This window comes from Bos grunniens, chromosome 9, assembly GCF_055505025.1.
Source record: "Bos grunniens cultivar Pamir isolate PY7600 chromosome 9, Bosgru_T2T1.0, whole genome shotgun sequence".
Classification (NCBI taxonomy): Eukaryota; Metazoa; Chordata; class Mammalia; order Artiodactyla; family Bovidae; genus Bos; species Bos grunniens.
Window position 1 is genome coordinate 77110951 of NC_141173.1, and position 17021 is coordinate 77127971.

Sequence of the window (17021 nt, forward strand, 5' to 3'; positions counted from 1 at the left end):
CCAGGAAAATGAATTACAGTTACAGTGTGCCCAGGTACAAAACACACGCCCTCCAGCCTGAAAGTAATGTGGCAGGATATGGAATTTGGAAAGACCCTGATGCTGGGAAAGATGGAAGGTGGGAGAAGGGGCAACAGAGGATGAGATGGTTGGATGGCATCACTGACTCAATGGACATGAGTCTGAGTAAACTCTGGGAGTTGGTGATGGACAGGGAGGCCTGGGGTGCTGCAGTCCATGGGGTCGCAAAGAGTCAGACACGACTGAGTGACTGAACCGAACTGACTAGTGAAAAGAGGAATAACAGAAGAGAATAATTTCAACAAGGTATGATGTGTACTGTATGACCCCCAACCGTATTTAACGTGTACACATGTAGGGGGAAATTTGACCGAAAGGGCTTTCTCGGGGTTGTACAATGTAGCGTACTTTTTCTTTTCTGTTTTAGTAGGCATTTGGTGAATGAATGCTATATGACTAAGTAGGTCTTCTGTTAGAAGGGGATGAACAATATTTGTTTCTGTCTCGCCCTGCTGCCCCCAGGGGAGGTGGACTGTAAGGAGATTGGAGACTGTGTCCCAGGACCCGGAGCCGCGTCCCCAGACCTGTGTCTCCCCGCCCTGGACTACCTCCGGCGCTGTTCTCAGGTACCCGGACCCCCAAACCTGCCTCTGGAGTTGCTCACGAAATATGCACAGGTGTCTTTGTGAAGCCCAGGAACAATACTTTCTGCTGTCTCTGAGGAGAGTGGGGCTTAGATTTGGAGTATAAATTCTGGTCCCCACCCCTTCTACAAAGCAGAGAAAGAAAGTCATGAGAATATACTAGAACACACAACTGGGTTTTGAGGTCTCTGAAACTTCTCATTTATACCTCATGAAAGAACTACCATCATCTCTCTGTGTCAGGCTAAGAGGCCATGGGAAATCTTCCTGAGGAGACCAAAACCTGGACAGTAGGCTGCACACAGTGAAGAGAGACATAAAGAAAGTAAGAGAGGGGTTTGCAGTCAGGATCTAGTGAAGAAACCCAGTGAAACATCACTTGCCAATGTGAGCAGTGACCTTCCTTGTGCAGAGTCCAGTTCTTATCCGTGTCACATGCCAGTGGAACAATCTGATGCTCCTCCCCCAAAGCCCTTCCTCCTCGAGGCTTCGGTGACACCCTCTGGCCATAGCTCTTCTCCTGCCTACTCAGGTGTGTCCCCTGGCCGCCTCCTGTCTGTCTGTAACCCCTCCCTTGGCGATGGGGTTGACGGCATTAAGCCCCAGTGCTTCAGAAAGAATGCGCCACCCTGACTTCCTCCTCCATATGCTTCCATAAGGCCCATGTGACCTGACCTGGCCCCCCTACCCCCTCAGCTCTTTCCTTCTCTCTCACTGTGCTCAGCCACGCTCCCTTTCTAGCCCTTAGACATTCCTGACTTGTTAGTGCTCGGGGCCATTGCTGTTCCCTCTGCCTGGAATTTTCTCTCCTCGGATCTCTGTATGGATGATGCTCCTAATCGTCCAATCTGATCTGAGACATCACCTCCTGAGAGAGACCAGGGCTTAAGTATCTACCTACATTCTGCCTACATCCCCCACCCGTCTGGTCACCCTTTCTAGGAGCCCCCTGTCTAATTTTTCCTATAACCTGTCAGAAATATTATTTGTGAAAGGAGTATGTCTGTAAGACACAAACGGCTAGATTTCTGTCTGTCTCGCTCACAGCTGTTTCCCTAATTTCTAAAATAGTACAGGCACAATTCTAATTTGTGAAGTACAGAGTTTCTTGTGAGTTTATCCCAGTGACAGCCGGGGAGTCAGGATGGTAGCAGTGACAGGAATGAAGAGCCCAGGGCAGCCATGAGCTCTGCTTCTCATGCCTTCATCTTGCCCACCCTCCCCTCAGATTCCTCCATCCTCGGGTGCCCCATGTTTCCTTGATGTTGAGTCGGGGGAAGGGGGATAAGAGTCTGATAGCTTATTTGCCTACAGACTCTCTTCTCAGTGCTCCCCATAGAACAACTCACCCACAGGCAAAAATTTTTAACATGTTTCATGGTTCCCTTCACAGGTTTATAGGAGTCTATAAAACTCCTATGCCACTGAGATACTGAAAAGGTATCCACAGAATCTTCTTCTAGCTTTGTGTTACCATTGACTCTTATTTTATCTGCTTCACAGGATCAATGCCTCTTGTGAGCTGCCTTATGCTTTCAAATCACAGCCAAGTTTAAAACTTTCCTAGACTGGGAACTTTTCTGGTTTTCTCTCCACCTTTTCTTACCTGTGTATAGTTTTGTTTTGATTTAATAGAGTACAGCTTTTTCCAGTATATAATTGCAGTTTGGTGTTTTTTTTTTATTTAGTTGTTGGCCAAAATCTACAAAATGCCCTTGAAGCCAATATTCCTTAGTGGGCGACTTGCTAGCTTGCCCCGAAGACTTCAGGAGCAGTCAGCGAGCAGTGAGGATGGAATTGAGTCAGTCTTGTCTGACTTTGATGACGACACTGGTAAGTTAATTGAGCTAAACTGGGTTCTTTGCTATGTTTGTATTCCCAAAAGCTGAAGTCAAGAATTCAGTAGCTCATAGATCATAAATGACCATCCACTTACATTGTTATTATTTATAATTCTAACAGAACAAGCCTACCTAAAGTTTCCATGGACTCTTCAAAAACATTTTACAATCAGGGTCTCCAGGCACCTCACTCCAGTACTCTTGCCTGGAGAATCCCATGGATGGAGGAGCCAGGTGGGCTGTAGTCCATGGGGTTGCTGAGTGTCGGACACGACTGAGCGACTTCACTTTCACTTTTCACTTCATGCATTGGAGAAGGAAATGGCAACCCACTCCAGTGTTCTTGCCTGGAGAGTCCCAGGGACGGGGGAGCCTGGTGGGCTGCCGTCTATGGGGTTGCACAGAGTCTGACACGACTGAAGTGACGCAGCAGCAAACCTATCCTTTTTAGATGGATGTGTGTGTGTGTGTGTGTATGTATGTTAGTTGCTCAGTCGTGTCTGACTCTTTGTGATCCCGTGGATTGTAGCCCACCAGGCTCCTCTGTCCATGGGATTCTCCAGGAAAGAATACTGCAGTGGGATGCCACTCCCTTCTCCAGGGGATCTTCCTGAGCCAGGGATCGAACCCAGGTCTCCTTCATTGCAGGCAGATTCTTTACTGTCTGAGCCATTACGGAAGCCCCCCTTTTAGATGGCTAACTCCGTCTGAAACCAGTGTAGATTTGCAGATTCCACTAAATAAAATTTCTAACTCCAAATTCTCTTGAATTTAGCAAATTGGGTTATGGTTGCATTTGGTGCATTGATACTTAAAATGACTGATAATTGTCTTTAATTCCTTCTAGGAAACACAGTCATTATATAATTACTTCCTATAGGACTATTTGGTTAGAGACTGGGGAAATTAAGCCATTACAGAAGAAAGAATCAGTTTGTGACTGGGTGAAGCTGAAGACTCATTAAAATAATAAGTTTAAAGAATGTTTCAAATTAGTTCCTGTGTAATTTCCTGTGAATTCCAGTTCAAACTAGTAACTGGATAATTTTCAGATTGGTTCACTCTTGTTCACTTTTACTATCTTCTAATACAGATTACTCCGTCCTGTTTCTAGACCTAAAAATGGAAATGATATCCTTCTAGGGATCTAATATCTGGGCATAGGTGTTTCAAACCCTTGTAAAAGGACTTTTGGGAGAAAAAGATTTTTTAATTTACTTTCTGTTTTTAATTCTTCTATTTTTCAGATGCAAATTCATTTTGGGGGATGTCTAGAAATTTTCCAGTTTTGCATAGGGATCATTAACAGTGAAACCTTACAATTTCAGACTAGTTGTTAGGAAAATTATAGGAACGAATAAATATCTAATATAGAAAACAAGTAGATGTTGGATAGTGGCTAGGTGCTGCCTGATAGAGCTTTCACTTAAATGATTAGGTAAGAATTTTTACTTAGCATCTTAAAACTCCAACCCAGAAAATTAAAAGCTTAAGTTGCTTGTCTATAATACAGTCTTTAAAACAGTTGTAAACCATTTGTACAAGTAACAGTGAGCATTCCCTTCCCATTTTTGCAAATTGCTAATCTTTTTTTTATTCTAGGCCGCCCACCCAAGAAAACAGATCAAGTTCAGCCAAGCACCAATCTAAGATTTCCAACAGTATAAATTCATTAAGGGCTTTAAAGTTATATATGTAAAACATCAGAGAAAAGAATAAAAGCTTTAAGTTGGTGTTAAAAATTACTCCTTATCATTGATATGTTTTGATAGTATTCCTGTTTCTGAAGGCAAATAACTGCTTTTCCATTTTCCTATGGAAATTTCAAACACATGTAAAACTAGACAGGATGGTATAAGGAACCTTCATATACCCATCACCCAACCAATTTGCCAGTTTTCTAAAGTATATCAGTTAATTTTCATAATTCACGTGAGCTCTACATTACATGCTTGTCTGCTCCATCTCTTAAATCCTTGTCAATCTATAGATCTTCCTCTTCAAGTTTATTTGTTGAAGGAGTGAGGTTTTTGTCCTGTAGAGTTTTCCTCTTGGATTTTATTGGTTGCACCCCTTATAGTGATGTTTGACATGTTTTTCTGTCCTCTGCATAACCTATTAATTAGTCTGTCCACCCTGCTTACATTTTGAGGCTCATGAGAATTTTTTATCACCTAGTTTTTTATACTTATTGTCCATGACTTTGGTTTTGCCTCCTATTAACAGGAATATTCAAAATTAGGGAAGTATTTTTTTTTTAGTGGGAATATTTAAAAACTGGATCTTCTCATAGTTTTCTTTTGCTGAACAATTAGAAGTATTAAAACAAAATGTAGAATGAGCTGTTTTGTATATTCTATTCTAGATACTTTTGTACCTCGACAAAATGTGGTGTGTACATACAATGGGATACAATTCATTAATGAGATTATAATGCATGCTACAACATGGGTGTACCTTGAATACATTATCCTTAGTAAAATAAGCCAGACACAGGTTGCCAGGGGCTGGAGTGAAGGGGAAAATGCAGAGTTATTGTTACCAGTTACTGAAGTAGTGAAAAAGCTTTGGAAATTAATGGTAATGATGGTTGCAGTAATACCACTGAATCACACATATTAAAATGGCAACTTTTTGTTTATACATATATCTATAATAAATTTTTAAAGGATTAAGGTGATGGAACTAAAAGGATGCATCATTTCTATCATCAGCTCCTGTGAACAGTATTTCTTTCCCTTTGACTTTGTCAGAATAGGAAATCAATTTGTCCATATTTACAGGCACTGAAGGCTGCCTTACGGGGTGACAGCTTACATCCCTATAGCTAGGCAGTTTACAGAAGCCTTTTACATATAGTGTTCACCGTGATCTTGTGATGATTATGTGTTGCTAGGCTGAATTTCACAGAGGTCTGCTTTTGGCTTCCAGGTCTGATCGAAGTCTGGATCATTCTCTTGGAGCAGCTCACAGCAGCTGTGTCCAACTGTCCACGTCAGCACCAACCCCCAACTCTGGATTTGCTCTTTGAGCTGTTGAGAGAGGTTACCAAAACACCTGGTAAGTATTTTTATGTCTGTCTTTTCAGGGCATTTTTATACGTACAGCTCTTTCCAGCAAGGTATTTCTGTGTCTGTTTCACTGCTGTAACACTAGGCAGCATAACAGATGCTCAATACATATATTTTTAATGGCTGCGACTCAGTGACTTAAGACATGTCCTTGTACTATTTATGGGTTTCCCACCAGGTCATTTCTAAATAATGGGTGGTGGCCAGTTAGTTGAATGTGTTGAACCCCACAGTATTCAGGCCAAAGCTCTGGTATCAGTGTCCTCTTAAGCCAGCTGGCTTTCTCTGTTCCATGGTTCCAGCCTTCCTCTTTGGCTAGGTCACACATGCTCTTAGCCCCAGGGCATCAGTAGGCTCACCAGATCTACCACTGATATGAACCAGCCACTCAAATGTATATATAATATAGAGAGCAATATCTTAATTGTATAAGGGGAATTGATGATTAGATTTAGGGAAAGACATCTAGTGATTACCCTGATAATACAGGGGGAAAGTGGCCCTTGGGAATTTCTTTCTTGTAATGAGTTAGTTAGGGCTTAGCATGCACATTGAATCAGCCAAATTTTCCCAAGATCAAAGAAATCTTTTATAGAAATTTTAGTTTTCACTGATAGAACCACAAATGAAACCACCAGTTTAATTCCATAGTGATAAGAGGAGCTTTGTATTCAACATAAATTGATGATAACTTGATAATTGATACTATTTTAAGGTCCATAACAAAGTTTATATCAGAATTATTTTTAGGAAAACCATTATCACTACTCCTATGCATTAAAAAGTTAAAGATTTTCTATCTAAGAATAAGCAGATATTTTATAGAATGAATTATATGCCATTATTTGAAATCTATTTTATTGGTCAGTGCCATTTTCTTCTAAGTGTGGGTGAAGTAGCCCAATAATTCTACTTCTAGAAATCTATTAAAGGAAATTGATAGTAATGAAGATAAAAATCTATACATAATGAAAATTGCTCAAGCATCTTGAATACCAAAATAATTATGAACAACATAAATGGGTTAAGTATATTATGGTAAAAGCATGTAATATTCTATAAGCATTAAATTGAATATTTGTGAATAGTATTTAATGACATGAATATTTATAAGGCACTATATTAAAATATATATATAGTGTGTAGCACAATCTCAACTTTATGTGAAGCATTTATAAATACAGATACCCAAACATATGTACATTCGAAAAGTACTAGAAGGAAACACATCAAAATATTTTCTTCCTTTGTATTCTCATGTTTTCTGTATTTATGATAAAAAGCATACCTTGCTTTTGTAATCAGAATTTTAAAAATCTATCAACATTTCCACAAAGATTCTTACTGCATTGTTCATAAAGCAAAATATAGAAACCTCTTAAATGTCCATTAGTAAGGGAATGGATAAGTAAACTAATGTACATACAGTTTGAGTAATTTGGAACAGAATGTAGTAATAAAAATGAGGAATATCTAAATTTGCTGACAAAGAGTGATCTCTAACACATACTGTTAAGGGCAAAATAATAATACAGACCAAGGTTTACAATATCCCATTTATAAAAAGTAATAAAACTATATTCCTCTTTTCATATAAATATATGTACTTACAGTTTAAAGGGTACAAACCCTATGCATGTGTGTATTGTATGTTTATGTCTGGGGACTAAGGAATTGATCAAGTGATGCTTTACCTTCATCAGCATTATTTGAATTTGTAGTGAGTATATTTGTGTATTTCTTGTGTAATTAAAATCATACAGAAACAAGAAAAATGTCACCAAAGACCATATATTCCCCAGTCAGTGGTAAATTCCCTGATCCTTCTCAGACAATGGAGAGCTCCTTCAAAAGAGATAGCAGGGCCATGAGATGGCAGAGAGCTTCCCTTTAATTGCAGGAGAGGTGCTAAGGTCACAGTTCTGACACTGGCTTTGCTTTTTCAGGACCAGGGTTTGGCATCTATGCAGTTGTTCACCTTCTCCTTCCTGTGATGTCTCTTTGGCTTCGCCGTAGCCATAAAGACCATTCTTACTGGGACATTGCCTCGGCTAACTTCAAGCATGCCATTGGTCTGTCCTGTGAGCTGGTGGTGGAGCACATTCAGAGCTTTATCCACTCAGGTATCTGTGGTACCAGAGCAGCTCATACTGAGTCGTCGTTTAGTAGACAGCATCGTTGTCTAAAAGTGCCTAGTAAAGACCAGTGTGTGATTTTAGTCCTGGAAATTATTAAGATAGAATTACATGGTCATTGCCAGCCTTATGCAGGAAACATGAAACACAGGTTCAAACCCTGGATCAGGAAGATCCCCTGGAGGAAGGCATGGCAATCCACTTCAGTATTCTTGCCTGTCCTCCTCGGTCAGAGGAGCTGAGCAGTTTATAGTCCGTGGGGTCACAAAGAGTTGGACACAACTTAGCACGCACGCAAAAGATAAAACACCTAATAAGGTCTAGGATATCTATGCATTAGGAGAGGGAAGGCAAGTTCAAGTATTGATATGTAAGAAATTGAAATATCTGTATAGCCTGGGGGTAAGGGAAGGATGTATCCCATTATCCTGTTGCATCTGGGGAGTGGTTTTAGGAAAGGCTCAAATTATGGGCAGGAAGTTACTTAACAGGTAAGGGGTGAAGAGAGAGGTCTTAATGTCTGTGGCACTTTGGAAAAGATTTGGAAGTGTGGGGTAGATGATATGTCGACGTCAGCAGATGGAGAGGGAGCTAGAGGCAGGAGAAATCTGTCAGCTGTTGTACCAATGGAGTAATATTTGTGAAATATGGATTCTTGTTCATGATTCTTGCCGTGGAAACAGGAGAAATCTTGCTGCTCGCCCTAGAGGTTATAGGGGAAAGGTGTTGTACAGAAGTATAAAGGAAGAGGTGAGATTAGAGAAACTCATGAGGACTTGACCCCAAAGGAGAGTCAGAAAGCAAAGATAAGAAATGGGGTCTCTACTAAGCACAAAACACACGGACTGAAAAAGAAGAGAAACACATGTAGCCACAACCACATTCCTAGGGGTAGTGTTTCTGTCCAGGTCAGGGCTTTGCCCAGCTCAGGATCCTTGCAGATTCTACCGAGAATTGGTTGTGTTGCATTGCAAAGACTTTGTGGAAAACAGAATGTGATTTTGGAAGGTCTTATTTTCTTTAGTCTGGGGACAGTATGCAGACTGAAGCCAAACTGAAAAGGTTCAAGAAGTGGTAGTTAATACAAGATGTTTTGTTTACTAAGAGTATTTAATTAAATATATTAATAATTCAACTAGCAGCAGTAAGGAATATTTGTTTTATCTTTCCCTTTAAGAATTAACATATTTTACTAGTTAGTATTCAATCTGTATAATAGTATATGTTCTATTCTGCTTAAGCAGATGAATTATATACTTTGAAAAGTCAGCCTCATGCATTTCATCTTGATATATCCAGAAATGGATGGAACAAGCCAAGATTAGATAAAAATCCAAGAAAATTTGTGTTGTAATGGCCATTTTTCTCATTGTTCTATTTTCTTTATATTTCTGCATGTTTTCACACTCAGCCTTCCCTCTTTCGCCATTCAGCCCATTCCTTTGCAGTACCGTTGAATGCAGTCTCACTTTGATTTCCCTGTAGACATCAGGTATGAGAGCATGATCAACACCATGCTGAAGGACCTCTTTGAACTACTGGTAGCATGTGTAGCCAAGCCCATGGAAACCATCTCCCGAGTAGGCTGCTCCTGTATTAGGTGAGAAAAAGGTTTCCTGACTCTCTACAGTTTTTATTATGAAGTCCAGGAAAATTAAATTCTTTTGTGGTAGCAATCTACTTTTTATAAATTAAAAATGACTATGCTACTAATTCTTCATTTCATTCAATTGGCAAATATATATTGTGGAAGTCATTAAACAGGGTGCTCTACTGCCCAGAAAGTGACGTGACCAAGATACCTACCCTTCGGGAGCATATAACGTGTTCTAAAGCACAGAACAGGCAGAGTCATGGGGAGAGTGATAACGGTGAGGGGGAACTAGAAAGGGAATTGAAGGACAAGAAGCCTGGGGAGCAGGGCGGTTGGCAGGAGCTTTGGTAATGATACTTGGTCAGCGCTCCCAAGGTGGGCAAGCTTCTGATAGGTGGTGACTTTGTAAGCAGAGGAATAGCATGAACAATTACATAGAGATAAGAATTACAAGTGACAAGGGGGTTTTGTTTCGCTGTGTGTAGAGGAGCAGTGGAAAACGGGGCTAGAATGGGAAAATTTGTATAGAATATATATATATAGTCTTGCATGAGAACCTAAAGTTTAAACATTGGCCTGTTTGTAATGGGGGCCCATTTTTATATCCAGTGGGTTAGGAAATAGTGGGAGCCCAAAACCCAAAGATAAAAAATAGCAAGTCTTAGGGAAACTAGACTAAATCTAGGCACTCGCTGGGAAGGGCCTACCTTTTGTGACATTAAAACGTCTGAATGCAAGACTTGTCCCTCCTGGCAGGTACGTCCTCGTGACAGCGGGCCCCGTGTTCACGGAGGAGATGTGGAGGCTGGCCTGCTGTGCCCTGCAGGACGCCTTCTCGGCCACGCTCAAGCCGGTGAAGGTGAGCCACTCAAGAGGCGAGAGTAGGGCGCCTGCCTCCTAGCAGGCGGTCTCACTCGGTGAGAACGAAGTAGCCATGTCAGTACTTTGTCCCAGACTCTATGGCAGTGTCAGATCCATGACCGGGCCTGGAGCTGTGCGCACCCAGCAAACAACCACTGTGTTGCTCCCTAGGACCTGCTGGGCTGCTTCCACAGTGGCACCGAGAGCTTCAGCGGCGAAGGCTGCCAGGTGAGGGTGGCCGCCCCGTCCTCCTCCCCAAGTGCCGAGGCCGAGTACTGGCGCATCCGAGCCATGGCTCAGCAGGTAAGGGCGGGGGCTTTTGATCTCAGGGGCTCAGGAAGCTTGAGATGCTGTTGGAGGTCCTTCTCAAAGGCTGTGCATCACCAAACTGCCTTTCTTTCCCTTGGGGACATAAACCTCCCGGCTCTGACCAGTGCTGATCTTTACTAGAAACAACTTGAACCCAATCACCAGCATTAAGGTCCTCTCACCATCTCTAGCTTGTTACATCCTCCAGCGTCCTGATCACATGGGGTCCTTTTCCACCTGGACTCTGCACTCCATATATAATTTGCTTGCCCTGCTTATAAATATTTACTGCAATATTGTTGTTAATCCTCTACTATGAGTGCTTAAGTTAGGATGGCAAACTTGTTTTTTCCTGTATCTCCCATAAGGAGCATAGAGCTTAATAAATTTGCTGTTGCTTAATAAATTTGAGTTGAATGTTAACAGCTCAGTAAAATTAAAATGTATTTGTCCATGCAGGAATCACCATGTACCAGTGACTTTTTCTTCCTAACACATGGCAGAATTCATAAATATTGGTTGTAAGCCAAGCCAGGAGCAGAGAACATATTCTGTATATTTTTCTTGGCAGTCCTGGAACAGGGCAGATAGAAGGCACTTATTAAATGTTTGTTGGGTCAGTGAATCACAGAAGGCCTTAGCTTTATCGTGGGCCACAGATACGCACTCAAAAACTTAAGTGACCTGTCAATCTGCCTCTAAGAAACCCTGCATGGGGCTTTCATCAATAGTGTACCTTAATTCATGTCTGTTCATAATAGAGGAAGAACAAAAGGAACAAAAGTCGACTAAATTCCAAACCACTATTGATTGGCTAAATTCTATCATGAATTAGCAACAGACATATTTGAATTGTGTTTTCCTATGCAGAAGATAATTTACATATACAAGTGTTTAAAATATTAAGCGGTTTTTATAAATGCGTATGCACTAGGAAAATGAAGTGAGTTGGGGTTTATCTTCAAAAGTTCCCTTTCTCTACAAAATCTATTTAACTTCTTAAGAGAATCTCCCCTCAGCACACTGATAACCCAGGATGCCCTGAGTATCAATCAATGTAAAGAACTCAGTCACGTTCACATTGTCAGTGGAGAAGTCTCTTGTCAAGTCTGCTCCTCAGCTCAGCACGTGGGACAAGAACCTCCCACCTTCAGCTCCGCTTTCATCTGCTGAGCACATCCCTCCCCTCAGCAGTAAGTCTGACCAGGAACCATAAGGGAAGGCAAGAGTGTGGGCCTCCAGAGGGGTGGTTTCTCCAAGTAGGGAACTATCCCATCTGGCTAGATGCAGAATTTTTCCTTGTGCGTCCGATGGTCTTTTCAACCACATCCTACCACATAGCGAGAAAATGGAATCCTGTTCTGAAATAGATTATTAATGGAGAAGAACAGCTAATGAATCTTTCATTTCCTAATATGTCTTTCTTCTTCTGTCATAAACCTTCCTCCCATATTCACTCTTCTGCTGCTAAGTCACTTCGTCATGTCCGACTCTGTGTGACCCCATAGACGGCAGCCCACCAGGCTCCCCCGACCCTGGGATTCTCCAGACAAGAACACTGGAGTGGGTTGCCATTTCCTTCTCCAATGCGTGAAAGTGAAGTCGCTCAGTCGTGTCCGACTCTTAGCGACCCCATGGACTGCAGCCCTCCAGGCTCCTCCATCCATGAGATTTTCCAGGCAGGAGTACCCAATATTCAGTTATGATAATTTAACGAAATTTGGGGCTTCCCTCATAGCTCAGTTGGTAAAGAATCTGCCTGCAATGCAGGAGACCTGGGTTCGATTCCTGGGTCCAGAAGATCCCCTGGAGAAGGAAATGGCAACCCACTTCAGTATTCTTGCCTGGAAAATCCCATGGACAGAGGAGCCTGGCTGGCTACAGTCCATGGGGTCGCAAAGAGTCGGACACGACTTAGTGACTAAACCACCACCACCAAAATTTGGAAAAAGAAAGTTCTTTAAAAACACTCATTTTCAAAGGTAAGTCATGAAAGTGGATTAAATAACATCAAATGAAATCATTTAGATCAGAATCCAAGCAGTGGTTACTATTTTCTAAGTCACTTCTCCCAGTGTCTAATAGAGTAACATGGCCACATCACTGTCCTGAAAGGAGAGGTCCCAATTAATTTCCCATTCCTGCATAGGATAGATGTACCAAACAGACCTCTAAACCAGAGAAGATCTCTTGCAAACATAGCCCCTTTTTATTTACTCTTAATATTAAATGTCAGTCCTTGCTGTTTGGAATGTAATGACTTGTCATGTGGTAGAAGCAGTAGTGTTATTACTATTAGTGCCAGCAGCTAACATTTATGGAATATTTACTCTTCTAGTGCTCTGCATGTGTTAATACACTTATTAATTCATTTAATTCAACAAACATACCAAGTAGGAAACCATCACTGACCTCATTTTAGAGGTGAGAAAATGAGGAGAAAGAGGACGCCTCTGGCCGAGGAACATCCATCCAGCTGATCCCTGGTAGAGGCAGGTCAAGGATGGTGGCACTCTGAACTGTACCTTTCTCTACCTGTGCAGGTATTTATGTTGGATACCCAGTGCTCACCAAAGACTCCAAACAACTTCGATCATGCTCAGTCCTGTCAGCTCATTATTGAACTGCCTCCTGATGAGAAGCCAAATGGACATACCAAGAAAAGGTAAGCAGCTAAACTTCAACAGGGAGAGCACATACCAACAGGAAAGTTCATTTATTCCCAGCTCTTGTTCATTGTAATTCAGTCTTCAGCCGAGAATGCTGAAAACAACTGGGGAATCACTTAGCAAAGGTTTTCATACAAAACTGTTAATTTCCCACATTTCACATGTCTTAGCTTGCTAGGACTGCCATAACAAAGTACTGGGTGGCTTAAACAATAGAAATTTAATTTCTCACAGTTCTGGTCTCTTTGGAGGCCTTCCTCCTTGACTTCGAGATGAATGCCTGCTCCCTGTGCCTTCCCGTGGTCTCCCCTCTGTGTCTATGTCCAGATTTCCTCTTCCTATAAGGACACCAGTCATTTGATTAGGGTCCATACTAATGCCCTCAGTTTAACCTAATTGCTTCTTTAAAGATCCTTTTTCCGAGTACATATTCTGTGACGTTAGGACTTTTGGGGAGGATACAACTCAATGTATCTATAGCATCGTACATATTATAATCCTTTTTTTCTTCCTGCTTTTTGTGGCTTTTTTTTTTAATAATCGTTTTTTAAAAAGTAATTTGAGGCCTGATCCATACTATTTCAGTGAGATATTTCTCATGAGCAGTACAGTTGTTAGGATAGAGAAAGATTTGTGTGTGCCACAAGAAACTTGCCTTTTTAAATACCGTCATATTGCCTAAAAATGATTGTTCCTAGAGTTTAGAATGAAGCCAATGACTGAAAGTTTCCATTTTTAAACTTCTGACACACTAATCCACCTGTGCATGAGGAAACATTCAGGGAGACTGCGGAGCAGCGGACAAATCCAGGTCTGGCCAAGTGCAGTACCTGTGTCCTTTCCCATTTAAGGGAAAGAGTGCAATTTTTTCAAAAGTTACAGCAGTTAATATACCAGTTTGATTAATACACCTAATTTGGGTAAAATTTCTAGGTACTGATTTTTTAGTCAAGCATGTATGGTACATACAAAAGACTATGTGGAAGGTTCATAAGTTATAGACCATGAATAAAAATGAGATAACTAATGAACCTGCCACTGAACTTTACCAATATCCCATGTGCTCCTCCCGATCCTACCTGCTTCCCTCCACTGCAGGTCACTGTTCTATGTACCAATGGCTGTACACTCCTTTCCACATCTTTAGGCTTTGATCTACTTTTAAATTTTAGTTCTTTATTTATATTTCTAGTCCCTTCAGCCAATTATTCCTGCTAAAATAATTTTTGAAGTAAAAGGAGAAAAAGGAATAAGCTGAATTCACATTACAAATAAAACATAGAAAAAAACAGGATCACCTAGTATTGCTGTGTTATTGGTTTAAAGGCTTTAACAGGTTAAGATTTAATAGACAATTACCCCCTCAATGAAGTTTCAGCAAAACAGGAAAAGTGTATTAAATTCTTTAGTAGAGACCACTATGCCTAAAAACATTCTCTAAAATTCTTTGAATGCTTTGCATTGTTGGACTGGACTCACTCACAGGGGCAATTCTTAGCATAGAAGGTAGTAAACAATGAGTTAGATGTAAGAAAAGTTTGTGTATCTGATGGTTAGGTGCCTCCTAAGAGGTCCAAATCGAAATCACCCATGGGAGGAAAAAAAATAGATAACTAAAACCAGATTGTAGCATTTAAGAGAAATTTGGGTTTCATTTTTAAGTCATTTTGACATTGACAACCCCATGACATTTAAATAAGCCCCATAATCTTAATTTGAGCTTTATGATGTACTTTTAACTGTGAATCTGTTTATCTCTGCTACTGATATTAGCATGTTTTAAGTCAGCCACTTGTTAAGCAGTTCACTCCAAATTACCCTGTCTGGAGGCTGGCTTGCCTGTACACCTTGCATCAGAAGCAGGAAGGGAAGGTGTAAGTTTCTCCACTTCAAGGTTCCCCTCATAAAGGGTGTGCTGGATAAAAATTACCTGTTGATTTTTGTTTGCTCCAGATCTGTCTTGTCTCCTGTCAGCATAGATGATGAAGAAGAGTTGCAGATCTATAAAGAGTTATTTCACTGTTTCAGTACTTTTCTGAAAGTTTGATCTCTTCAGTATTACTGCTTCTTCCCCATGGCTTTCTTATTGCTGCATTATGTGGCTTAAACCTAAGGGGGATTCTCTGTCCTTTTTAACATGTTCAGTTAGAAATTTATCTCTCAAAGCATCAAAGGAAATACCTTGGTTGACAGGATGCTTTGACAGGGCTTTGATCAACTCTCTCTTTAGGCATTTGCTGGTAAAGGGCTTTGCATTTCTCAGGTAATAGGCAATATTTCCTGAGCTAGGCTGCTTATACCTTCAGAAGTCACACACACACACACACTCCCTGGGTATGCGTCTTACTTCAGGAGTCCAGGCTGCCAGTGGAAAGGGGCTGAGGTGTGAGAGCCATTGCTCCTGGAGACTATTTCCTCTGGGTGCCTACACTCAGCACTAACCTGGTTTTTCTTATTTTGTTTGAGTGTCTCTCTCACCATATACTTGCCCTGAAACAAGAAGATGAATAAGGCACTGCCTTGTCCCTTGAAGATTTATGGGGCAGTGGGGAGGCCAGATAAGTGACAGGATTTCCCTTCTTAGGGTCCTATAGTTGCAGACCTGAAGCAGTAGACCAAACTGGTGGCTTTCACAGCTGCTGCTTCAGAAGAGTACATGTTCAGGTCTCCTGATAACACCCCAAAAGTTACTTCTGTGGCAGGGACATTGAGAGGGATTGGGGAATTATTTTTTAATTGGTTCAGAGTTTGTTTGGGATGATGAAAAATGATGTAGAAATAGATAGTGGTGATGATTACCCAACATTGTGTCTGTACTTAATGCCCATGAATTGAACTTTTAAAAATAGTTAAAATAGTAACTTTAGGTTATATACATTTTGCCACAAAAAAAGTTGCTTAAGTGATTTGTTAGAAGGGGTTATGTGAGTTCTTTGAACTTATTCCATTTTTGCTGAAAGTACAGTGTTGTCTCTGAAATACCACTATGCAAAGGGCAAAGTCAGCCTTTCAAAAATGCATGGGAGGGTTTTTTTTTTTTCTTCTTTGCTAGTTAAAATATTTTTCCTGCTAGTTATAAAAGTAATTTTTAAATTCATGGTCTAAAAAAATGGCACAAATGAACTTATTTACAAAACAGGAAGAGTCACAGATGTAGAAAGCAAACTTATGGTTACGGGGGAGGTATACATGGGGAGATTGGTATTAACATATACACACTCCTGTATAGCACAAGTCTACTCAATACTCTAATTACCTATGTGGAAAAAGAATACTTAAATCCGCTTTTTTAGATATGTATAACTGATGCACTTGGCTATACACCTGAAACCAACACAACACTGTAAATCAATTGTACTCCAATAAAACTGTAAAAAGAATAAAGCAAAAAATATGAACAGATTTATAGTATGAATGAGTTATAATTTTGTCTTTATCCAGTTATGAGAGTTAGTTTGCAACATGATCTAAGCTATTTTCATGAAATTCTAAGAGCAATGAAAAGAATGAGAAACCATAAACCCAAAGCCACACTGATGAATTCAAATATTTTCTTAGTACAGGAATCCAACCAAACAAAAGGGGCTGAATCACCAAGTATTTGAGCATTCACTTGTAATGTCGCTTTATCAGGTCTTTACACTGATTAGGAAATTTTCATGACTGGTGAGTTGCGTCTGCTTTTCAACCAGGAGATCTGGTCCGATGTCTAGAGAGTATCACTTTCTCCCACTTCCCCCAAGTGCACATCCAAGGCCCACAGAGTTCCACGTCATTGCTGACAGAAAAGGATGCAAGGAAGGAATTAGCCTGTTCTGAGTGAATGCTTTCTCTTCTAGGTTTGCTTTAGAATGCTGAAAATTATCAATTTCTTTC

At 40.7% G+C, this 17021-nt stretch overlaps 1 protein-coding gene and 1 long non-coding RNA gene across 11 annotated transcripts in view; one reads left to right on the forward strand and one right to left on the reverse strand.

Annotated features, from left to right (window-relative positions):
* ARFGEF3 (ARFGEF family member 3) overlaps positions 1–17021 on the forward strand; it is a 178504-nt gene that overhangs the window by 147835 nt on the left and 13648 nt on the right. For all 9 annotated transcript variants that reach the window (XM_086318045.1, XM_086318047.1, XM_086318053.1 and 6 more), the window contains 8 exons: positions 544–647; positions 2354–2498; positions 5438–5566; positions 7524–7700; positions 9198–9312; positions 10063–10165; positions 10339–10470; positions 13020–13141. In XM_086318045.1, the coding sequence (XP_086174171.1) occupies positions 544–647; positions 2354–2498; positions 5438–5566; positions 7524–7700; positions 9198–9312; positions 10063–10165; positions 10339–10470; positions 13020–13141 (1027 nt within the window). The remainder of the gene's footprint in view (positions 1–543; positions 648–2353; positions 2499–5437; positions 5567–7523; positions 7701–9197; positions 9313–10062; positions 10166–10338; positions 10471–13019; positions 13142–17021) is intronic.
* On the reverse strand, positions 5309–15118 carry LOC147366216 (uncharacterized). Of its 2 annotated transcripts, none has more exons than XR_015133254.1 (5): positions 15076–15118; positions 13378–13483; positions 12889–13107; positions 10014–11049; positions 5309–5538 (listed from the first exon to the last, which is right to left on the reverse strand). It is a non-coding gene; the product is annotated as an uncharacterized LOC147366216 (long non-coding RNA). The 2 variants fall into 2 exon arrangements; XR_015133253.1 differs by lacking the exon at positions 5309–5538 and adding an exon at positions 8804–9303.